General features: G+C 46.2%; 2 protein-coding genes and 1 long non-coding RNA gene across 7 annotated transcripts in view; 1 reads left to right on the top strand and 2 right to left on the bottom strand.

The window, feature by feature from the left end:
• Window positions 1-3,224: 3,224 nt before the first annotated feature.
• The window catches only part of LOC309330208, a 162,784-nt gene continuing 141,165 nt past the window's right edge, over window positions 3,225-24,843 (bottom strand). For both annotated transcript variants that reach the window (XR_014151378.1, XR_014151379.1), the window contains exon 2: window positions 3,225-4,292. This is a non-coding gene — a long non-coding RNA (uncharacterized lncRNA). The remainder of the gene's footprint in view (window positions 4,293-24,843) is intronic.
• Window positions 6,342-17,588, bottom strand: LOC309330069 (protein S100-A16-like). Of its 3 annotated transcripts, none has more exons than XM_081841491.1 (3): window positions 17,432-17,588; window positions 9,667-9,857; window positions 6,342-6,840 (listed from the first exon to the last, which is right to left on the bottom strand). In XM_081841491.1, the coding sequence occupies exons 2-3, from the start codon at window positions 9,835-9,837 to the stop codon at window positions 6,685-6,687; spliced, it is 327 nt and encodes a 108-aa protein (XP_081697617.1). In that variant the 5' UTR covers window positions 9,838-9,857; window positions 17,432-17,588; the 3' UTR covers window positions 6,342-6,684. The 3 variants fall into 3 exon arrangements, with proteins under 3 accessions (XP_081697617.1, XP_081697618.1, XP_081697616.1); XM_081841492.1 differs by lacking the exon at window positions 17,432-17,588 and adding an exon at window positions 15,677-15,854 and having other exon boundaries at window positions 9,667-9,849; XM_081841490.1 differs by lacking the exon at window positions 17,432-17,588 and adding an exon at window positions 15,686-15,850.
• Window positions 20,452-23,109, top strand: LOC309330057 (protein S100-A13-like). 2 transcript variants are annotated; one of them, XM_081841468.1, is made up of 3 exons: window positions 20,452-20,607; window positions 21,289-21,488; window positions 22,805-23,109. In XM_081841468.1, the coding sequence occupies exons 1-3, from the start codon at window positions 20,547-20,549 to the stop codon at window positions 22,940-22,942; spliced, it is 399 nt and encodes a 132-aa protein (XP_081697594.1). In that variant the 5' UTR covers window positions 20,452-20,546; the 3' UTR covers window positions 22,943-23,109. The 2 variants fall into 2 exon arrangements, with proteins under 2 accessions (XP_081697594.1, XP_081697595.1); XM_081841469.1 differs by having other exon boundaries at window positions 20,478-20,607; window positions 21,252-21,488.

Raw genomic sequence — 24,843 nt, 5'->3', positions numbered from 1 at the left:
TACTTGCACTTTGAGGTGCTTTCGAACTGCTAGGTTGGCAGGAGCAGGGACCGAGCAACGGGAGCTCACCCCGTCATGGGGATTCGAACCACCGACCTTCTGATCGGCAAGCCCTAGGCTCTGTGGTTTAACCCACAGTGCCACTTGCATCCCTCCCTCTGCATAGTCTGGTCCAATCCCTCCACTCTTCCGCCAAGTGAGTCAGCTCAACCCAGCAGTGTTCGGAAGGAGAGCAGGATGCCTGGGGAGAGGGAATGACTCACTCGGCAAACACGCACCCTCCTCACGTTACCAGGAGACCAGGGGGAGGCTCCTCCCCACCTCACTCGTTTTATGTGCAAACAAGGAAGGGGATTTATTTGGTCCCTCGCCGCTAGCCAGGACAAAAGTAAAATAATTTATTATTTATACCCCACCCATCTGGCCAGGCTTCCCCAGCCACTCTGGGCAGCTTCCAACAAAATATTAAAATATAGTAATGCAGCAAACATTAAAAGCTTCCCTAAACAGGGCTGCCTTCAGATGTCTTCTAAAAGTCTGGTAGGTGTTGTTCTCTTTGACATCTGGTGGGAGGGCGTTCCACAGGACGGGTGCCACCACCGAGAAGGCCCTCTGCCTGGTTCCCTGTAACCTGGCTTCTCGCAGTGAGGGAACCACCAGAAGACCCTCAGCGCTGGACCTCAATGCTCATTGAAAAGTCTAGAGGGTGGCAACACAAGAACAGGGCCTTCTCTGCAGTGGCTCCCCCTCTGTGGAATGCTCTCCCCAGGGAACTTCGCCTGGTGCCTTCATTATACACCTTTAGGCACCAGGCAAAAATGTTCCTTTTTAAACAGGCCTTTGGTTGACCTGATTGACAAGCAGCACGTCTGGGGGAACCCCAAAAGTTTGAAGTAATGCCTCTCTGTCGAAAGAAATAAAGCTTTGGGGAAAATAAGAATTTCCAGTGAGGAAAAACCCTCAAATAGCTCTTTGAGGGCTGAGCACGCTCAGTGGGCAGGGCTGACTGATTTATGGTTGACAGGGGTGGGATGGAAGAGCCGGCTGGTGGGAGCAGGAAGGATCGGAGTATCACAGGAAAGAATGTGTGTGTTTGTCTGGTAACCCTAAACGGAGAGACTCCATGCAGCAAAGTTTATTAGCAACTCCCCCATCATGGTCTTTTATAGTGATGGTGATGTATATATTACGATGCGCCGAGTTTTGGGACTGGCACTGGCTGATGGGAACTATAGTACAGATGGAGGGAATCGGGTTGTCCCAATTGCCCAAGATGTAGAGAGAAAGATTGGGGGCTTTTTACAGCTCCCTCAACATCACCTCTGGGAGTCGAGTTCAAATCCCTGCTTAGCTCAGGAGGTGACAGGGAAGCCTCTGAGCATATAACAGAGAGCACACCAGGAGTAAAAATGCCTTTTCTCCCAGTCTTTGGCTAATTAAACAATCTATATGGCTTGTTAAAACTGCGTTGGCGGAGTTCTTGTTTTGTTTGTTTTTATGCAGTTGTTTATTATTTGTTTCTTTTTAATTTTTTAATAGCTTTTAATTCAAAATTAAAACAAAACATATTATCCAGAAACATATCATCCTTATTCCCCCCCCCCATTTTTCCTCCTTCCCCCCACAGAACCCGCCCACCCCCACCCCCGACTTCCCTCAGTTCCAGTCTTTGATTTCTCTAAAAATGCTGTTTTCTGCATGTTACACAGTTGTATAGATCCTCAAACTATCTAGCTGATTATTATCAATAAAAAGTTTGTGAATGTTTATTCAAAACCAGCCAAGGAGTCCAGTTTGCTTTGTTGTACTGTACTCTGGTTTTTCTTCAGATCGTATAAATCTTAAGCCTATTATTATTATTATTATTATTATTATTATTATTATTATTATTATTATTATTATAATACTGCAAACCACACCCTGTGATCCTCGGATGAAGGGCGGTATAGAAGTTTAATAAATAAATAAGCAAGCAAACAAACAAACGAATTTGAAAGGGTGCAAGCGTCTAGCTCTCATTTTAAGAGTTGTTCCAATGCTGGAAGCCATTTCAGAACCGACTTTGGGATGAGCATCACAGAGGGAGCGATCGGTTGGCCTGTGCTACCACCTTGTGTTGACCATCGTCCACTGCAGGAGTTGTGTCTTTGTGTTTTGTGTGTGTGTGTTTTGCACATTCCACAGGGGAGGCCCTGTGTTTTTTTGCCAGCTCCCTCTGCTGCCCGCTGGTGCTCGGGATGCAGAAGTGCATGAACATGCATTTCTGTTCAATGCAGCCGTCGTTCTGGAAAGCTCGTCATTTCGGCTCTCTTAACGGGGCTTAGGAAGGGGATGGCCCTCCAGGTCTTGTGGGGCCACATCCCCAGGCACAGGCCATCCTGGCTGATGGGTCAAATGGGAGCTGGAGTCAAACACCACCAGGAGAGTCACAGTTTCTTCCATCTATTAGTTAGCAATTGTGTGAAAAAAAGGTTCCAGATGTGGGATGAGGAACCGGTGTCCCCCCCCCAAATGTTGTTGACCTTTTGGGGCTTCTTAGCTTAGAGAAATGATGAGCGAGAGGTGGTGTGACAGAATGACAGAAGTCTATAAAAATTATTATTACAAAAGTCGGGTGCCTGCCCCTCTCTCTGCCGCAAGAATCCATGGGGTTCTGGGCACATACATAGGGTCTGTGCTCTAATTATTATTATTATTATTATTATTATTATTATTATTATTATTATACCCTTCCCATCTTCCTGGGTTTCCCCAGCCACTCTGGGCAGCTCCCAGCAGAATATTTAAAACACCAAACATTAAAAAACTTCCCTAAAGTCTGTACCTCGGGTTACAGACCCTTCAGGTTGTGCATTTTCAGGATACGGACGCGCCAAAACCCGGAAGTACCGGAACAGGTTAATTCCAGGTTTCGACGCTCGCGCTTACACATGCACAGAAGCGCCATATCACAACCCGCTTGTGCGCAGACGAGGTGCTGCGGGTTGCGGACGCTGTGGGTTGCGAACGTACCTCCCGCACAGCTCACGTTCGCAACCCGAGGGTCTACTGTAGTTGTTTATTTCCTGGACATCTGATGGGAGGGTGCCACTACCACGAAGGCCCTGCCTGGTTCGCTGTAGCTTCACTTTTCATGGTGAGGGAACTGCCAGAAGGCCCTCGGAGCTGGACCTCAGTGTCTGGGCTGAACGATGGGGAACTGAGACACAGCGGAGACTGTTGCAGCTTTAAGAAATACAGTTTATTCACAGATTTACACCTCCAGTCTGCATGGAGGGGGTCCAGATCTTACAGCATGGTCATTTCAAGAGGGATTTGTTCCCCACAGTAGTGTAGCACTTCACTCCAAGACATTTCCTTTTTTTAAAAATAATATTTATTAAAGTTTCAATAAGAGAAAAGTTACCAAAATGGTAAAAACAAAAAACAAAAAATACAAATACCAGAAAAAATAAAAACAGTTAAAATTAATCCCTCTTTCTATATCTTACAATTCATTTACTTATTTTCATGACTTCCTCACACCTCCCTTTTTTGTATTCCAATTCAGATAATTAGTTCAGCAAATCCTTACCCTCTTTGTTTTATCTTAGTTCTTTATCTTCACATATTATAACTTCGTATTTTCATCTAATATCAATCCATTTTTACATATTCCTATTTAACCTTATTGCTAAAACCGCTTCGTTTCATTCCAACATCATTTTAACATTCAATAATTTTACAGTGTTTCTGTAAATAATCTTTAAATTTCTTCCAATCTTCTTCCACCAACTCTTCTCCCTGGTCTCGGATTCTGCCAGTCATTTCCGCCAGACTCCAAGACATTTCCTAATCTCCTTTATTCCGTTTCATTCTAACGGTCCATTATTTGGATGCTTTTAAGTACTAATGTTTAATCCCCCCAGGTGTTAGCTAACCTGATGTTATGTTCTAAGCTTGGGAAGTAGAACAATAGGCAGGTAGGATCCTAGAATGCAACAACCTGACTGCCCTGCAGGAGCAACCCAATCAGACCTCAGGAGGAAGTTAATCAGCCTATTAGGCCGGCAAGATCCTAGAATGCAGCAACTGCAGGAGCAGCCCAATCAGGCTCCAGGAGGGAAGCAGAATCAGCCAATCAGACGGGACTCATTGTGTAAATCATGTATATAATGCCTGAGGTTTGGGGGGGGGGGGGCGGGATTTCATTCACTGTCTTATGAGCTGCAATAAAGAGCCTGAAATCACTACGCTGATTGACTAGGATTAAAGAATGGTACACACTTAGGACATTTACCTAGGTTAATTAACTGTTCACATGCTCATTGCTGTTGCTCAGAAGTAGGTCCATGCAGTGGATCTGGATTACATTCTCACGGTCTTTACATATAAACACCGATTAAACCCCTCAACCCCCTTTTCTAAGACACATTGAAACTGTCTTAGAACATATTCCAGTTATAACACACGAGTTCTAATTAAATCCTAATATTTACTATACCTAAACATTTAGCGCTGCAGATCGATTCTACTATGCACGTCATGGGGGAAGCGGATACAGAAAAGATGTTCTTCTCCCTTTCGCTTAACACTAAAACCTGTGGAAATCCAGTGCAGGTGTTGGAAGATTAGACGCAGATAAAAGAAAGGGCCTCATGAGAAGGTGATCTTTTTTCTGTTGCACGTCCACCCCTGGGGCTTAGCTCTAGGATGTTTGCTAGCAGCAAGGCACAGATCCTGGGAGCATCAAAGAGCTGTGGACCCTCCTATGAGAGGCAGGCCCTGCTAGAGGAGGCAGAGGCCAAGGGATGCTTCAGTTCTACATTGGGACTGAATTGCAACCGGAAAAAGGTCCTGGAACGCAGAACATGCCTGCAGTGGCCAGAAAGAAAGATGCCTTCTTTCTTTCTTTCTTTCTTTCTTTCTTTCTTTCTTTCTTTCTTTCTTTCTTTCTTTCTTTCTTTCTTTCATAGCTTGTACAGTGGTACCTCGGTTTATGAACTTAATCCGTTCCGGAAGTCCATTCTTAAACCAAAACCATTCTTAAATCCAGGCGCGCTTTCCCTAATGAGGCCTCCCACCGCCGGTGCCCTTCCACAGTTCAGATTCCATTCTTGTTGTTGTTTAGTCGTGTCCGACTCTTCGTGACCCCCTGGACCAGAGCATGCCAGGCCCTCCTGTCTTCCACTGCCTCCCGCAGTTTGGTCAGACTCATATTGGCAGCTTTGAGAACACTGTCCAACCATCTCGTCCTCTGTCCTCCCCTTCTCCTTGGGCCCTCCATCTTTCCCAGCATCAGGGTCTTTTCCAGGGAGTCTTCTCTTCTCATGAGGCGGCGAAAGTCTTGGAGCCTCAGCTTCAGGATCTGTCCTTCCAGTGAGCACTCAGGGCTGATTTCCTTCAGAATGGAGAGGTTTGATCTTCTTGCAGTCCATGGGACTCTCAAGAGTCTTCTCCAGCACCATTCCATTCCATTCTTAGACCGAGGTAAAGTTTGCACACTTCCAGTTTTGCGGAGTTCGTAAACCGAATCGTTTGTAAACAAGGCTGTTCTTAAACCGACGAACCACTGTACATGCAAGTTATCAGGTCAGCTAGCCCAAGGAGAGTACGTTCAGAAGGTTGGCGAGAGAGTCTCTTCCATCCTGGCCTGTGCAGGCCACAATGTTAGGGAATGTGCTGCTTCTGAAGGAATAGGTAACTCCAGCAGTTGGCGCTGCTTTTAACAAAGCGAGCCAATACACCAACTTGGATTTTCCTGCACAAGGCTCTGTTGTAATACAGTGGTACCTCGGGTTACGCACTTAATTCGTTCCGGAGGTCCGTTCTTAACCTGAAACTGTTCTTAACCTGAGGCACCACTTTAGCTAATGGGGCCTCCTGCTGCCGCCGCGCCGCCGGAGCATGATTTCTGTTCTCATCCTGAAACAAAGTTCTTAACCCGAGGTACTATTTCTGGGTTAGTGGAGTCTGTAGCCTGAAGCGTCTGTAACCTGAAGCGTATGTAACCCAAGGTACCACTGTAAATGGTTTTGTTTTTTTAAGTGCCTGAACTATGGAACTCAGTGCCACAAGATGCAGCAGTGGATGACATTAAAAGAGGATAAGAACCTAAGAATAGGCTGCTGGATCAGGCCAGCATTCTGTTCTCACGGGGGCCAACCAGATGCCTGTGGGAGGAGAGCGGTAATCAGGATCCAAGCACAAGGGCCCCCTCTTCTGAGGTTCCCAGCAATTGTTATTCAGAAACTTTGGTGCCTCTGACCATGGAGGTTGACCATGACCTCCTTCTTCTCTAACCCTTGGATATCGAGCTTAACTCTGAGCTGATCAGAGAGGAAGTCACATGACTCTGACACTCGGAGTCCAGTCTTTATTGTCTGACAGTCTGACAGTCTGGCTGCAACTCCCCGAGGCGTGGCCAGCCCCTCCCTCCAACTGCCCACCACCCTCCTAGACACGGCGTCCCGAGTGCAGCCGTCAAGAGGCATTGAACAGACGGACAGGCAGTTTCCACGGACAGCTCCATGTTTCCGATCTTCTGTAGAGTTCAGCTTCCAGAATATCTGGCATTCGGAAATGTCCTGTGCTGCCCAGCCAGTAGGGGGAGCTGGAAAGATGGCAAAGTTAAGGCAGGGATGGGGGCTCGGGGGTGTGTGTGGAGCAGCTGACATGTTCTCTCCTGCGGGCTCTCATTCTCCATCATCCGTCACGCTCCTGAACCTGTTGCTTCACGTGCAAAAGTTGGTTGATGATGCCACCGATCAGCCTCCAGTATTCGTCAAAGCTCATCTTCCCGTCCTCATCCAAATCCATGTCAGCAAACATTTCTTGGGCGGCAGTCTTGCTGTCGGTGTTCTGGATGGGAGTGACGGGGCAGGGAGGAGAAGGAACGGAACTAGTGAGAAAAGCAGGAATGAGAACCATCACAATGACTGATAGCAAGTGAGACTGAAAAATAAATTGTGTGGAAACAAAAAAATACTAACAAAAGGTTTTACTCTGTGAAAGATCTAGAAAGAAGGGATGCTTTCTTGTGGCGTAGTTACAAAGCGATCCGCCATTAAGAGGCAGACCTTGTTGCAAGATTGGCAGTCTTAGGAGGGGTGAGCCACTGTTCTGTTATCAGGTTTGGATCGTAAATTTGAAAGGGCAATAACCCTTCTGGAAAGACTGATTTATGGTGCGACGGATCTGGGAAAATTAAGGAGCGGACGCTTAGACTGTATTTCATCGGAACTGACTAAAATGGCAACTGCCGCTTGAACAGGAATTTTGGACTCTTGGATCTTTGTGAGATGAATTACGGGAGAGCATTACAAAGTTCACAGAGAAATATAAACAAGGCTGTTTCTTTTAACTCACTGTGGAGACAACTCGGAGGTTGTTAAGAAAAAAGATAACAACAAGGAGATGAAAAGATGGGACTATGAACATCAAAGCAGCAGAAATATAAGATGATTGGATTCCTCCTGAACTTGATGCATGGGCGCCCCCCACAAAAAAATTAAAATTTGATTTAACATTTGGAGTTTGTGATATGTATTGATATAATTTGGAATAAGTAATATGATATGATTGGTTTGGTAAATGGAAATTTAATAAAAATTATTTATAAAAGAGAGAGAGAGAGAGAGAGAGAGAGAGAGAGAGAGAGAGAAAAGCAGGAATGGAAGACCTAACGCCTAGGGGTATGGAAAACCTCCCACTCCCTGCCACAAATAAAATACAATTACAGTCAGACCTCGGGATACAGACGCTTCAGGTTGCGTTTTTTCAGGTTATGGACTGCTGAAACCCAGAAGTACTGGAACGGCTTACTTCCTGGTTTTGGCGGCCACGCATGCGCAGAAGAGCTAAATTGCACTTTGCGCATGCGCAGAGGGCCAAATCGCAACCCACGCGTGCGCAGAAGTGCCGCTGCAGCTTGCGAACGTGCATCCCGCAAGGATTACGTTCGCAACCCGAGCGTCCACTGTAATCAAACACTTTCCAGCGTACATTCACTGTTAAAAGTCGACTTTCCTCCCTCCCTTCCATGGTTTTTCTCCTGGTTATCTTTAGCTGCTGTATATTATTATTATAACTTATTCCACTCATACTTTGGAAGTCAAACGGAATCCGTTCCAGAAATCAATTCGACTTCCAAAATGTTTGAAAACTGAAAGCGTGGCTTCTGATTGGCTGCAGGAAGCTCCTGCAGCCAATCAGAAGCTGCGGAAGCCATGCTGGATGTTCGGCTTCTGAAAATAGTTTGCAAACTGGAACACTGACTTCCGGGTTTGTGGTGTTCGGGAGCCCAAACGTTCGGGAACTAAGCTGTTCCAAAACCAAGGTACAACTGTATTCTCAAAGTAACTTTTGCCGCTGAACTTACTCCAAACCTGCTAATGTGATAATGTGTTTACATTTTTTTTTTAACAATCTACAAACATTTTCCAATCCTCCTTGAAAGCTGTTTCATATTTTTCTCTGATTTTACTAGTTAAAACTTGCTAATTCTGCATATTCCATCCATTTCAACTGCTCTTTGGTACATTTGATGCAGTTAACCCTAAAAGAAAAGATTCTGGTCTTTTGGGGGAGAGATCTCTTAATTATTATTTTTATCTCATTGTATATCATCTCCCAATATCCCATGACTACTTTACAAGTCCACCACATATGATAAAATGTACCTTCTGTTTCTTTACATTTCCAACATGTACCTGATTCTGACTTATACATTTTAGCCAATTTACTTGGTGTCAAGTACCATCTATAAATCATTTTCATATAATTTTCTCTCAAAGCATAACATGCCGCAAACTTCATACTTGTTTTCCTCCCATAGATCTAAATCTGTGTTGTGATCAAGACCTCTAGCCCACGGAATCATGGCAGATTTAACCATTTCATCTTTTGTTTCCCATTCTAACAGTATCTTATACATCCTAGAAATTAGTTTTTCTCTATTTTCTACTACTTCCCGCTCAAACCAAGAACTTTGGTCCATAAACCTGTGTTCCTCGTTGCCTTTAAACATTTCGTTCAACTCGTCACGTAGTTTCTGATTCCTCTAGTTTCTTCAGTTTTACTTCTTGGTTTGGTAAAGTCCAAAACATCCAAAATATTAAGTTTTTTCAACGAGATTGCTTCTATAGCTGAGAGCCATAGAGGTGTTTAACTTTCCAATCTGCTTATCCGCTAAGCCGATAAGGCGCTAAAATCCGCTAAAAGCCGCTAATAGCGCTAATAGCACTAATCCGCTAAGCCGTCAATGGGCTTGCTTCGCAAGACGAAAATGTCTTGCGAGTTCCTGCGGGGGGTTTTTCCTCCCCCCCTTTTTCTAAGCCGCTAAGCCGCTTATCTGCTTATCCGCTAAGCCGATAAGGCGCTAAAAGCCGCTAAAAGCCGCTAATAGCGCTAATAGCACTAATCCGCTAAGCCGTCAATGGGCTTGCTTCGCAAGACGAAAAAACCGCTAGACGAAGAGACTCGCGGAATGGATTCTTTTCGTCTTGCGAGGCACCACTGTACTTAGTTGTTCGGAATATAGTGGGGTCCTTTGCTGTCAGCCAAACTCCTAGATCTCTCTGCCTCAAACCCTGGCAAGCTGTTGCCAGTCAGTGCTGGAAATACTTAGCTAGATGAGGAAGCATGCTTTGTAGCCGCTGCCACCACCACCGCTGCCCTTCGCCTCACCGACAGTACGTGGCTGAGCTCCTCGTTGAGCATCTTCCCGAAATTCTCCTTGCTGATCTTGCCCTGTTTCCCGAAAAAGTATCTGAGGAAAAAGGACTTCTCGGTGTATTTGTCGTAGTTCCTCACCAGCGTCAGGAGGGCCTCCTCCAGCTCAGAGAGGTTGCCGGCCATGGCCTCTCCTCCCTTGGCTCCTAGAAGAGAAGAAGAAGAGTTTGGATTTGATATCCTGCCTTTCACTCCCTTTAAGGAGTCTCAAAGCGGCTAACATTCTCCTTTCCCTTCCTCCCCCACAACAAACACTCTGTGAGGTGAGTGGGGCTGAGAGACTTCAGAGAAGTGTGACTGGCCCAAGGTCACCCAGCAGCTGCATGTGGAGGAGCAGAGACACGAACCCGGTTCCCCAGATTATGAGACTACTGCTCTTAACCACTACACCATACTGGCTCACCAGTACTGGCTCACTCACCAGCAGCATCCCTCCCCACTTCATGCGCAGGACATGTGTGGTGTAGTGGCTGGAGGGTCGGCGCAGGACCTGGGAGAGACCTGGTTTCGAACCCTCCTGGTGGCCGTGAAGTTGCTTGGTTGCCCTTGGGCCAACTGCAATCTCTCCACCTAACCTACCGTATTCTTCGCTCTCTAAGACGCACCAGACCATAAGACGCACCTACCGTATTTTTCGCTCTATAGGACGCACCGGGCCATAGGAGGGGGAGAACGGGGGGGGGATTCTCCCCCTCTCTGCTCAGTGCCCCTTCAGCGAAGCGGCAGGAGAAATGGAGCCCCTTCCATTTCTTCTCCTGCTTCGCTGAAGGGGCGCTGCGCAGAGAGGGAAAACTGTGCAGTGCCTCTCCAGTGAAGCGAAGCCTGGAGAGCAAGAGGGATCGGTGTGCACCGACCCCTCTCGCTCTCCAGGCTTCAGGCGGCTATCCGCAAGCCTTCGGAGCGCAGTGGGAACTTCAGTGAAAGCAACCCGAAGCCTCCGGAGCCCGGTGGGAGCTCTTCCTCTGCGCTTCGGAGGCTTCGCGTTACTATTGCTGAAGCCAAGGAGCCTGCATTCTTTCTTTTTTTTAAATAATATTTATTAAGAGTTTAAAGATTACAAAAAGAAAGAAAAAGAATTAGACAAAACAATACAATACAAAAACAAAAACACTACATAAAACATTAAATTAACAAATCAAAACAAAAACAATTAAAAACACATCCAATATTTTCAGTCTTATCTTTCATTCACTTGTTTCATCGACTTCCTCACGCCTCCCTTTTTGTCTTCCACTTCAGTTAACTGTTTCAGCAATTCCTTTCCATCTTCCTCTGTTTTCTGTCCTGTAATTTATCTTAACATATTCTAACCTTGTTTTTCCCCTTTAATACATTAACAATCTATCTGCACCTAGTTCCTTATAACATTTCTGCCAAAGCCATATAACTTCATTCCACCATTTTTCTAAAACTCATTAATTTTACAATATTTCTGTAAATAATCTTTAAATTTTTTCCAATCTTCTTCCACCGACTCTTCTCCCTGGTCTCGGATTCTACCAGTCATTTCCGCCAATTCCATATAGTCCATCAACTTCATCTGCCATTCTTCCCGGGTGGGCAAATCTTGCGCTCCGGAGGCTTCGGGTTCCTTTTGCTGAAGCCGGGAGACCCCTCTCACTCTCCAGGCTTCAGTGATAGCAACGCGAAGCCTCCGGAGCGCGGAAGGAGCACCCCCTCTGCGCTTTGGAGACTTCGCATTGATATTGCTGAAGCCAAGGAGCCTGCATTCGCTCCATAGGACGCACACACATTTCCCCTTAATTTTTGGAGGGGGGAAAGTGCGTCCTATAGAGCGAAAAATACGGTAGTTTTTGGAGGAGGAAAACAAGAAAAGAAATATTCTGAATCCCAGGAGCCAGAACAGCAAGAGGGATCTGGCTTCTGGGATAGCCGCGCGCAGCCTCTCCCGGGCAGGGGATGAAGGCTCCCCCAAAAGCCGTGCTCCCTTTAAAGAGCGTGCGGAGAGTATGTGTGGCTCTTGGGGGCTTTTCCCCGAGGAGGGAGAAGGGGGGAAAGCCCCCAAGAGCTGCATACACATTCCACACGGCTCTTTAAAGGGAGCGCTGAGCAGAGCCCCCAACCTGCATTCGCGCCATAATGCGCACACACATTTCCCCTTACTTTTTAGGAGGGGGAAAGTGCGTCTTATAGAGCGAAAAATACGGTACTTCGCAGGGCTGTTTTGAGGATAAAATGGGGAAGAAGAGAAGCCTATCGTCCTGATCTCTTTGGAGAAAAAGGGAATATAAATAATAGAATCACGGAACGGTAGAGTTAGAAGGGATCCCGGCGGTCATCTAGCCCAACCCCAGGCAGTGCAGGAATCCCGACTAGATCATACATGACAGGCGGTCAGCCAAGCTCTGGTTAAAGACCTCCAAGGAAGGAGAGCCCACAAAAATAAAAAAATATTATTATCATGGAATGGGACATTGGGAAAATGTTGGAGGCTATGCAAGGTTACCCTTTTGCTGTGAGATTGCCCTTCCTTCTTCCCACCCACCCACTTGGACATACCTCTAAGTTTATTTATTTTATTTTTTAAATAATATTTATTAGAAATTTCCAATTACAAAAAAAATAAAAAGAACAAAACATCCCAATTTAAAATCTTATTTTCAATAGCATCTTTCCAGGACTTCCCCTCCCCTACCCCTCTTGTATTCCAATTCTGTTCCCTTCCGCGCGTTCCCTCCTTTAATATACAATACAGATTAAAATAATCAAATATAATTAATTAAAATAAAATTGTAAAAATATAATTAAGATAATCAAATATAATTTTACACCCTTTGGATTCCAAATTTCCCTCCCCCCTTTCCCGGTTGCGTTCCCAATGTTCATCAACGTCTGATGTCTTCCTGGAGCTCCCACATCTATCTAGGCCATAGTCCTTTACCAGTCATCTTTAATTTCGAATGTCCAATCTTGGAAGGAGTCTAGGACATACCTCTAAGTTTAATGCACCTGGGGTTTGACTCTCTGCAGGAAGTGAGACTTGGGAATTTTTCATGAGGATTTTTTTAAAAATGCAAATTTCTGCAGAAATTTGGAGAACTGGATTTAAGTTTGAGGGGGGGGGGAGAGGGAACGAGAAACTGAAGGAAGCTAAGCTGCCAGACCCCTCCCTTCCTAGCTAGGACAGGGAAAATCTCTCACGTTGAGGTTCTCCTTTTCCCAATCTTAAGTCCAGTTCTCCACATCAGTTTGCAATGTATTTCTTTAAAGCCCTCGTGGAAATTGCACCAGCCTTTCCATGTGAATTTCTCCCATTAGATACAGGTTTGAGATGGAATCGTGTGCCTGATGCACACACATTTCCACAGAGCGATGGGGGTTCATTTTTGCAAGTTGATGCCTTCGGCTACACCCTTCTGCACTTGTCCCTTGGCACACTGCGAAATTGGGAGATGTGAGAATTCGGAAGAACAGCTACCAAACCAGGTCGCCCGCAAACCGTTGACCGACCACCCAGTGGCGGTATTCTTGCTAGGAATGTAGAACTAAGTGTGCCATGGTGGGATCCAGCTGAGAGCACTTTCTCCCCCCTTTTAAATAAATTTTTTAATTGGAAATTTCAACACATTGCTTTTATCAAAAATACATCATCCACATTGTTATTATTTCCCCCCTCTATTTTCCACCCCAAACAAAAAATATTCCAACCTCCCACCCCCACCCCCCCTCAGCTCCTTTCTCTGGTTTCTCAACACTTATTTCTATCTTCATGTTATAAAATTGTAAAAATCCTCAAGTTGTCTATCTATATATTGCAATAAATAGTTTGTGAATGCTTATTCAAAACCTGCCAAAGAGTCCAGTTCATTTTGTTGTTTCTTCAAATATTTCATAAAAGGTTCCTATTCATCTTGGAAGTCACAGTTATCCTTATCACGTAGTTTGTGTGTCAGTTTTGCCAATTCCGCATAATCCATCAATTTTTATTGCCACAGTTTTTTTGCCGGGATTTCCTCATTCTTCCATCCTTGTGCTATTAAGACTCTTGCCACCGTTGTCACAGTGGGACGCGGGTGGCGCTGTGGGTAAAATCTCAACGCCTAGGACTTGCCGATCGTATGGTCGGCGGTTCGAATCCCCGCGGCGGGGTGAGCTCCTGTCTTTCGGTCCCAGCTCCTGCCCAGCTAGCAGTTTGAAAGCACAATTAAGTGCAAGTAGATAAATAGGTACCGCTTTATAGCGGGAAGGTAAACGGCGTTTCCGTGTGCTGTGCTGGTGCCAGCTCGCCAGAGCAGCTTCGTCACGCTGGCCACGTGACCCGGAAGTGTCTCCGGACAGCGCTGGCCCCCGGCCTCTTAAGTGAGATGGGCGCACAACCCTAGAGTCGGACACGACTGGCCCGTACGGGCAGGGGTACCTTTACCTTACCGTTGTCGCATACATAAATATATTTTTAAATTTCTTTGGCTTTTTTTCTTTTCCCATCAGCTGAGAGCACTTTCGAGGTTCTTAACCAAAGTGGAGAAGAGCGCAGCCCAGTGGGGAATCACGAGTTCTGCATGCAGAAGGGCCTAGATTCAACCCCCGGAAGCTCCAGGTGGGCACGAGAGCGAATCCTGCCTGAAAACTCCGAGAGCCTCTCCCAGTCAGTGTGGACAGCACTAATGCCCTGACTCAAGTGTTTGGCAGCTTGCTCTGGTCCTATCTTATCCAGCCGTTTCTTCACAGCCATGAGGACTGGCGCCTTACTTTATCAATAGGGCAATTTTGTTTTCTTTTTATTTCATGTGCAGTCGTAGCTCGGATCTCAAACGCCTTGGCTCCCAAACAAATTGGCTCACAAATGATCAAAACCCGGAAGTGAGTGTTCCGGTAGTCGAACAATTATCGGAAGCCTAACGTCCTGCGCGGCTTCCGATTGGCTGCAGGAGCTTCCTGCAGCCAATTGGAAGCCGCGCTTTGATTTCTGAACATTTTGGAAGTCGAATGGACTTCCGGAAGGGATTCTGTTCGACTTCCAAGGTACGACTGTATATATATACCACCTTTTCCTCCAAGGAGCTCAAAATTATGTACCTGGTTCTCCCCTCCTTGTTTTATCTGTACAACAGCCCTGCAAGGTGGCTGTGGCTAATTTGTAAATCACATCCTTCCTGTGCAGAAGGTTGGACCCCCAGAATCTCCAGGCAGGGCTGGGAGAGGGAGCGAGACTAACTTCTGGAAACCCTGGAGTGCAGCTGCCAGCCCGTGTAGGGCTCACTGAGCTAGATAGACCAATGTCAGACAGAGATGAGTTAGTGGGGAATCCTTCGCCTTGTGTCAGCTTAACTCACCTCGGTGGGCCTAGGGAATACCAATGAGGCAATTATATAAGACTGGCGTCAGCCCAACTCAAGTCAAGACCCAGTGGCTTGGCAAGGTAAAGGGACCCCTGACCATTAGGTCCAGTCGTGGCCGACTCTGGGGTTGTGGCGCTCATCTCGCTTTATTGGCCGAGGGAGCCGGCGTACAGCTTCCAGGTCATGTGGCCAGCCTGACTAAGCCTCCTCTGGCGAACCAGAGCAGCGCACGGAAACGCTGTTTACCTTCCCGCCAGAGCGGTACCTATTTATCTACTTGCACTTTGACATGTTTTCGAAATGCTAGGTTGGCAGGAGCAGGGACCAAGCAACGGGAGCTCACCCTGTCGCGGGGATTCGAGCCGCCAACCTTCTGATCGGCAAGTCCTAGGCTCTGTGGTTTAACCCACAGTGCCACCCACGTCCCTGGCTTGGCAAGACCCTTCCCCAAACACCAGATCTGAGTTCTTCATTCCCAATTCCTTCCCCTTCCCTCCCGCCTCTTTTATACCAGATGTTTTCCCTTCTGTGGAGTCATTTCTTTGGCATGCTGGCGGGACAATGGCCTGCAGAGACACGTCCTTTTGCTCAGAGTTTGAAAGAAAGTTTTGCATTTCACCCTTTCCGGCCCGTCCGATAAGCAAACGGACAGCGGCATGTTGAACATTCCTTACCTCGCAGAATTGCTGAGTGTGTGGCGTGTTGGCCAAATAAATCTGGGTCTGTCTGTCTGTCTCAGTCCTGTTCCCCCAGTGCTTTGTCAGAGTGGTGGGTTCTATTATATTAGGCACCTCCCAGCTCCAGTTTAGGTACCTACGTCACGAGGCCGGCTCCCGTTTCCTTTTAAAGAGGAACATTCCCTCCCCCCCCCCTTTCCCCAGACCCTCCCTTCGGGACTTTTCCTCTGAATAGCACTGCACGGCCCACCTGGCACTGGGATCCGGAAGCAAGCCAGAGACCAAGGCCCTTGCAAAATCAGAATATCCTGTGCTCAAAGGCAACTGCACTGGCTACTGATTTGCTACAAGCTGGGACAAGTTCAAGCTGTTGCTGTTAGTAGTAAATAAAGCCCTTAACAACTTGGGACCAGTTCATCCGCGAGATCGCCTTGCCCCACGGCAGGCAAGTGGGGCCACGTAAGACCCATTCCATCATTGGAAGAAATCAATATTTTAGTGTGCCTATTGCCATCTCTGAATTCTGTTTTTGGCACCTGCTGAAATCATGCTGATCTTTTGATGTTAAGAAAGTTGGTGCAAATTTTGATCTGGATTTAATTTGCTGAAGTTTAAAATTATCGCCGTTAATTATTATTGGTGATTTTTTTTTTTTTTTTTGTAAATCGCTTTGACTATTTTTTAAAAAACAAACAAACAGTCAAGTGGTGAATAAACTTTTGTGAAACAAGGAAATATAGAAGAATGGGCTTTCTCATTCTTCCTGCTGGAAATACAGAGTAAGGAATCTCAGCTGAAGCATCCACAAGAGATGGCCCTCCAAACGCTTCTTTAAAAATCTCCAAGGTTTTTGGAGACTATTCCACTGTTGAACAGCTCTTACTGTCGGAAGGTGGGAAGGTAAATGATGTTTTTGTACGCTCTGGTTTCCGTCACGGTGTTCTGCTGCACCAGAAGCGGTTTAGTCCTGCTGGCCACATGACCTGGAAAGCTGTCTGTGGACAAACGCCAGCTCCCTTGGCCTGAAAGTGAGATGAGCGCCACAACCCCATAGTCGCCTTTGACTGGACTTAACCACCCAGAGGTCCTTTACCTTACATACTGTATAGCAACACAAATATTATTTGGCTAAAATGTGGATAGCAATACACACACACACACACACACACACATCTCCTTTTTTAAGTTTCATGGGGACGTGGGTGGCTCTGTGGTCTAAACCACTGAGCCTCTTGGGCTTCCTGATCAGAAGGTCAGCGGTTTGAATCCCCATAACGGGGTGAGCTCCTGTTGCTCTGTCCCAGCTCCTGCCAACTTAGCAGTTTGAAAGCACACCAGTGCAAGTAGATAAATAGGTACCATCGTGGCGGGAAGATAAACGGTGTTTCCATGCACTCTGACACTCATCACTGTCCTCCATGCACCAGTAGCGGTTTAGTCATGCTGGCCACGTGACCTGGAAAGCTGTCTGTGGAAAAACGCCGGATCCCTCAGCCTTAAAAGCGAGATGAGCGCCACAACCCCATAGTCGCCTTTGACTGGACTTAACCGTCCAGGGGTCCTTTACAGTTTGCAGCCCCTATTACCATTTATTACCATTCTGATCGGCAAGCCCTAGGCTCTGTGGTTTAGACTACAGCGCCACTTGCGTCCCTAGCATTTTGTCATAGGGTCCTCTAAAGGAAGACTCTGCCCACCTCCCTGATAAGCAAACGGGCTGCCACCTCCTGGGCATTTCCTTACCTTGCAGAACGGCGGTTTGTGCGGTGTGCGTTACGTCGGCCAAAGACTCCTGCACCCGTCTCTCTCTCTGTCTCGTCAGCGTTTGCTAGAGGAAGGCTAGAGGAGATTGGGCGCCTCAAACCTCTCACCCAGCACCTGTGCCATGAGGCTGGCTCCAACTTCCTTTGAAAGAGAAAAATTCCCTCCCTGCTCTTTGTTCCAGGGGCGTTCCTCCAGGTTAATCTCTGCAACTCACTTGACACTGGGATCAGGGAGCAATGAAGAAAGCCATAAAGTTGCAAAATCAGAGAATCTTGTAATTCTCGCAGGAGAGACGGAGTATCGCTCCGTGACAGAGTGCAAGGTGAAAAGTATGGCTGCATACCCTCCAACCTTTCTCCGATGAAAATAGCTAAAATGTATAAGACAAAAACAAATCTGTGCTGGAGGTGTGGTGACACAGAGGGGACACTTAGACATGTTTGGTGGACCTGTGAAAAAATCAAAAGCTTCTGGAATATAGTATATGATGAGCTTAAAAAAATGTTTAACTTTATGAAAAATACAGAAGCTTTTCTACTAGGGATAACAGACACAGGAATAGCAAGAGAAGATCAGAAAATATTCCTCTATGCCACAGGAGCGGCAAGGATCCTAATTGCTAAAAACTGGAAAAAAGAAATCTGTGCCAACAAAAAGGGAATGGCAATAATAATAAAAATAATTTTTTATTTATACCCCGCCCTCCCCAGCCAAGGCCGGGCTCAGAGCGGCTTACAAGCAAAATAAAAACAAGATGAATGATTACAACTTAAAAACAAAAATAAAATACAACATTAAAATAATGGAACATTAAAATATTAAAATGTAGCCTCATCGCAGGAGGAGAAGGAAAAGAAAAAAGAAAAAAAGAGAGAGGGAGGGAGGGAATCAAATTGGCTCCAAGCCAAAGGCCAGCCGGAACAACTCTGTCTTACAGGCCCTGCGGAAAGAAATCAGATCCTGCAGGGCCCTGGTCTCATGAGGCAGAGCGTTCCACCAGACTGGAGCCAGTGTTGAAAAGGCCCTGGCTCTGGTTGAAGCCAATCTAACTTCCTTAGGGCCTGAGACCACTAGGGTGTTGTTATTTATGGACCTTGAGGCTCTCTGTGGGGCATACCAAGAGAGGCGGTCCCATAGGCAAGACAAACCGTTATATTGAACTGGCTAGTTTAACAGAGGCAATTAGAGATCACACTACACAAGAGTTTCAAAAAGCATGGGGGAAATGCAGAGAATACGTCACAAAACAGTGCCCTAAAATACATACTTGGATTTGTTTCGATTAATGTCTGCAGGAGACTTTGTGGATATTTAATAATTATTCATAAAGGAAACAGCTTATAAGAAGTAAATAACGAGGCCAGATACAGGATAAAGGAAGTCTTTTATTTGGTTGTTTGTATTGTTGTATGTTATGCTTATTGTGTTTCTGTATTGGGGGGTTGGGGGGGTTATGTTATGTTGTAAATAAAATTTCCAATAAAAATAAAAATTAATAATGAAAATAGGGGCGTCCCATTCCATAAAGGTAACGTTACTAATTAAACCCCACCCATCTGACTGGTTTGCCCCAGCCACTCTGGGCGGCTTCCGACATAAATAAAAACATAATAAAACGTCAAACTTTAAAAAACTTCCCTATACAGGGTTGCTTTCCGATGTCTTCTACAGGTTGTATAGTTACTTATCTCCTTGGCTTGGGGATGAGATAACTCCATACCCTCCAACAATTCTCCAATGAAAATAGGGACGTCCTAAGGAAACGCGGGACATTCTGGGATCAAATGAGAAAACAGGACAGCTTCTCCAAATCAGGGATGTCCCTGGAAAATAGGGACACTTGGAGGGTCTGTGAATAGAAAGAACAGTCAGGGTGTATTTGATTCATTTTTTTAAAAAAGCATATTTTACACCACCTAAAAACAAAACCCCCAACAACTTAGCCTTCAGTCAGTGGTTTTGGGAGCTTTTGTCCTTGATAGGTTTCCAGGATCTTGAAATATTTCCTTTCTGGTTCTCCAGAATAGGGACAGGGTAGCTGTGGAACTTCAGCCATGGTTGGCATCCAGATCACTTCAGTCCCAGGCAGCTAGCCTAGCCAATGTTCAGAGGATTGGAACTATTTACTGACTTTCTTTCAAAAAATAAATAAATTGTACACCACTTGATTGCAAAAAGAAAGAAAGGAACGCCTTTCCCTCAAAGCAGTTTCCGAAAAAGCTGAAACTATAAACTTATGGATAAGAAGAATGAACGGCGAGATATATTTTTTTTAAAAAAATAAGTTTTATTGATTTTCTTTCTTGCAACAAATATCCATCATCTTTACTAAACATTCATTTTCCAATTTCCCCCCTCCCTGTTGACTTCCCTCAACCTCTATTTCTGGTTTGTTTATTATATTTATTGATGTATGTATCATTTATACATCAAATGATACAATCTACTATTTGTATATAATACTACGTTTTCCCATTGTTCTATTTCTTGCTCTCTGTAAATAAAGTCGTAAATGTTTATTTAAATCCTGCCAGTGAGTCCATGTTTTTTAGCTGTTTCTGCAAATATGTTGTAAAGGGTTCCCATTCTTTTTCAAAGTCACTATTGTCCTTTTCACGCAACTTGTCCGTTAATTTTGCGAATTCTGCATAGTTCATCATCAACTTTTCTTGCTGTTGCTCTTTGGATGGTACTTCTCCAGTCTTCCAATTTTGTGCAATTAACATTCTTGCTGCTGTTGTAGCATACATAAATAACGTCCGTTTTTCCTTCGGCAGCTCTTGTCCCAAAATACCTGACGAAAAAGCTTCTGGTTTTTTAACTAACAGCGAGAATTTAAGATTTTTGAAACATGGCGATTACCAGCCTTTGCACGCATGAGATCCTGTGCTCTTGTTGCTGGGCTCCCCTCTCCCTTGCTTGGTTGGGTCCCTAAACTGGCACACAAATAAATGGTGTGGGTGTGTGTGGCTAGGCTGGCAGCATGGATGTTGGGCTTTATGGCTGCTGGCAAGCAAAAAGGCAGTTGGCTCAGAACCTTTGAACACACAAAACACCCTTCGCTCTCTGCCTGATTCAAGCTGCCCTCATCGGTATGAGAACCATCACATTGCTCCCTCGCTGGCATTCAAAGCTTGCAAGTGACCATCTTTCGGGTAAGTGGCAATCCTTTCAGAGGGGAGGGGGCAAGATTTCAGCTTGTGACAAAGGCTGATCTCCCCCGCTTTGCTATAGGGAGTGTGTATGTGTGTGTGAAGGGACGCGGGTGGCGCTGTGGGTTAAACCACAGAGCCTAGGACTTGCCGATCAGAAGGTTGGCAGTTTGAATCCCCGCAACAGAGTGAGCTCCCGTTGCTCGGTCCCTGCTCCTGCCAACCTAGCAGTTCGAAAGCACGCCAGTGCAAGTAGATAAATAGGTACCACTCGGGCGGGAAGGTAAACGGCGTTTCAGTGCGCTGCTCCGGTTCTCCAGAAGCGGCTTAGTCATGCTGGCTACATGACCCAGAAGCTGTACGCCGGCTCCCTCCGCCAATAAAGCGAGATGAGCGCCGCAACCCCAGAGTCGGTCACAACTGGACCTAACGGTCAGGGGTCCCTTTATCTTTATGTGTGTGGGGGAATGTGGCAAATTCTTCTGAAAAGCTGTCGAAAGCTGTGATTCCTGTGTTTGCAGACGGTTGGGCTGGATTAACCTTTCCAACTCGGCAATCCTGTGATCCCACGAAAGCAGTGAGTAACTCGCCACCCCTGCATTTTGCTGCTCTCCATGCATTTCCCCCCTTCTTCTCTTACACAGCAGCATCAACCACACATAATCCCCATTCCTTGACCGATAGCCTCATCGCGGGAGGGAGGGAGAAGCCCAACAGCGCTCAGTCACAAGATGGCCAGTGAGGATACGTCGCAGATGTTGATGGCCATCAATAAAATCGTCAGCATCTTATTGGTCCATACGGACGCCGAGGGCAAGAAGGAGACACTGACGGCCGGCCAGTTCAAGGCGCTTGTGAACAAGCAGCTCCCTAACTTCATGAAGGTAGGGTGGGGTCAGAGGGCAAAGGGCAGGAGGGCAAAAGGAGGCTATTTTTAAGGTCAAAAGCAGTGCAAGCAAAGGTATTTTGCTGTTTAAGATGAAGGGAGAGATGGGGACCATTGACTTCTCATTTCAGAAGCTTTGTAGACCAGGGAACCTTTTTTCTGACTGAGGGCCACATTTCCTTCCAGTCAACTTTTGGGTGGCTGTATCACTGTCACAGCAGTCACAAAATTAAAAGACGCCTGCTTCTTGGGAGAAAAGCAATGACAAACCCAGGCAGCATCTTAAAAAGCAGAGACATCACCTTGCCAACAAAGGTCCATATAGTTAAAGCTATGGTTTTCCCAGTAGTGATGTATGGAAGTGAAAGCTGGACCATAAAGAAGGCTGATGGCTGAAGAATTGATGCTTTTGAATTCTGGTGCTGGAGGAGACTCTGGAGTCTGACCAAACTGTGGGAGGCAGTGGAAGACAGGAGTGCCTGGCGTGCTCTGGTCCATGGGATCATGAAGAGTCGGACACGACTAAACAACTAAACAACAACAAGAAAATCACTGTGGTGGGCGGGGCCAGAGGCAACAGTGGGCGGAGAATAGGATGCTCAGATGCTTAGCTCGAGGAGGAGAAGAGAGAAGGGAAATAATTCCCTCTCCTTTTTCTCCATGTCTTGCATGATTTTACAAATGGCTCCAGCAACAAAATGGCAGTGGTGGGAACTGCTCCTGTTTGCTGCTCCTGCCAGCCAGCCAGCCACGCCCTTCTGAAAGATATTCCATTCCATTCCAACAACTTTCCCTCCTATATGGTCAGCCAGCATTCCATCGCCACGGAGCATGCTCAGTTCTCATGGGGTGTTTTCAGGGCTTCTTGCTGTTGTTCTGCAAACCTTGGGGGTATCCCTGAGTCTGCCAATACCTCAATCTCTTGCCATTTTTGTCACACACGCCTCACAAACGTGGAAAATAGCAGGAATAATTGTGCAAGCAGTTTCATAGGGTGGTAGCCGATACTCAGCCTAACTCAGAGGAGACCCACTGAAAATTAACTTAAGCTCATTCATTTCAGTGGGTCTACTCTGAGAACCAGGCAGAGGGCCTTTTAGAGGACATCTGAAAGCAGCCCTGTATCAGGAAGTTTTTAATGTTTGATGTTTTATTATGTTTTGATATGTGTTGAAAGCTGGGGCAACCCAGCCCGATGGGCAGGGAATACGTAAATAATAAAATTCTTATTCTTATTCAGCTGAATCCATCCAGAGAAAGACAATCTCTCACTGACTGTTTCTGAGCTTTCCGTTCCTCTTGCCTCTTCTGTAGGATGCTGGCGATCTCGATGAGAAGATGAGAAGCTTGGGGACCGACAGTGACGGGGAGCTGGAATTTACGTCATACTGGAAACTGATGACAGAGATATCCAAGAAGCTCAAGGAGGGGGAATTGGGGAATATAAAGTGAAATTTGGGGTATACCTGCATGTTTCTGGGTGTGGGTAAGAGAGAGGTGAGTGGGTGGGACCAGGAAATATTGATCCTAGGACTTGCAGGAGGATGAAAATACTATGACATATCAATCAGTCTCTTGGCCAGTTGCAACAATTTGAATAAAAGCCTTTGCTCTGAGAAGCTGCTGCCTGTTGCTTGCTTGGTGGCACAAAAGCTCGTACCAATAACAAACTTAGTTGGTCTCTAAGGTGCTACTGGAAGGAATTTTTTAACTTTGTCTTGACTATGGGTGACCAACATGGCTACCTACCTATTCATTAGAGAGGCCACTGTACTCCCTGCTGCCCTCTGGTGCTCAGGGCGCAGAACTGCACAAACCTCCACCTTGGTTCAATGTGAATTTCAAAGTGTGAATCAGGTTCAACCGCAAACTGAATGGAATTTCTTCCCACATCCTTATAAGTTAATTGGCTATAAACCACCAACACCCTGGTATCTGCCCATGTCCTTTTGGGAAGAAAACAAAATTGTGTGCTCCCGAGACAAAGCGGGAGGGAGAGGCTGATCTTATTTCTTTCTTATAAGGGGCGAGGTGAGAGGGCAGGGGCCCAATTTAAAGGGAGTCTGCGCCTCCACATGGGGAGTGTGTTTGCAGGGCCCAAGGCATGGACTCCTTGAGACTCCCTTCAGGAAAACAGACCGGCATGAATACACAGACAAAACCTCTAGGCCAATCTGGTTTTCAAGTTTCTCTGGATTTTCCTTACAGTTTACAAATCAACAGAGAGCGTAGTGGTCATGTAGGGTTGCTATGAGGAATTATGAAAAATGAAGCAAGCCATTGTGTCAGTGGTGAAAGCATCGCTTTGACTGGGTTTGGGTCATTGACATGATTTCTGATCAACCCCACAAGCCTCTGCATCTCTGCCCCATTTTCTCTATGCCTGGCAGTCACCTGCAAAGCATTCCAACACAGACCAGTTGCTTACCTGTAATAAATCAAACATTAAAAGCTTCCCTAAACAGGGCTGCCTTCAGATGTCTTCTAAAAGTCTGGTAGTTGTTCTTCTCTTTGACATCTGGTGGGAGGGAGTTCCACAGGGCGGGCACCACTACCAAGAAGGCCCTCTGCCTGGTTCCCTGTAGCTTCACTTCTCGCAGTGAGGGAACCACCAGAAGGCCCTCGGCGCTGGACCTCAGTGTCTGGGCAGAACGATGGGGGTGGAGATGTTCCTTCAGGTATACTGGGCCGAGGCCGTTTAGGGCTTTAAAGGTCAGCGCCAACACTTTGAATTGTGCTCGGAAACGTACTGGTCTTTCAAGATCGGTGTTATGTGGTCTCGGTGGCCGCTCCCGGTCACCAGTCTAGCTGCTGTGTTCTGGATTAGTTGTAGTTTCTGGGTCACCTTCAAAGGTAGCCCCACGTAGAGCACATTGCAGTAGTCTAAGTGGGAGATAACCAGAGCATGCACCACTCTGGCGAGGCAGTCCACAGGCAGGTGGGGTCTCAGCCTGCGTACCAGATGGAGCTGGTAGACAGCTGCCCTGGACACAGAATTGACCTGTGCCTCCATGGACAGTTGTGAGTCCAGAATGACTCCCAGGCTGCGCACCTGGTCCTTCAGGGGCACAGTTACCCCATTCAGGACCAGGGAATCCTCCACACCTGCCCACCTCCTGTCCCCCCCAAACAGTACTTCTGTCTTGTCAGGATTCAACCTCAGTCTGTTAGCTTTGATGTAGCTTTTGTTAATCTTTAGGTAGATCTTTGGGCCGGGAACAGAGTTCACATGGAGGTGGTAAAATGTCTGTCTTTCCTTTCCTATGGGTTTATTACCCCCAGGGTTTGCTAAATGCATTCCTCCTTGGTTCCCGTTTATTTAGCTTAAACATGTATGCATGCTCAAATAGTAA

This window comes from Podarcis erhardii, assembly GCF_964252035.2.
Source record: "Podarcis erhardii genome assembly, chromosome: 15".
NCBI classification, from domain to species: domain Eukaryota; kingdom Metazoa; phylum Chordata; class Lepidosauria; order Squamata; family Lacertidae; genus Podarcis; species Podarcis erhardii.
This window is presented reverse-complemented; position numbering and strand designations above follow the sequence as displayed.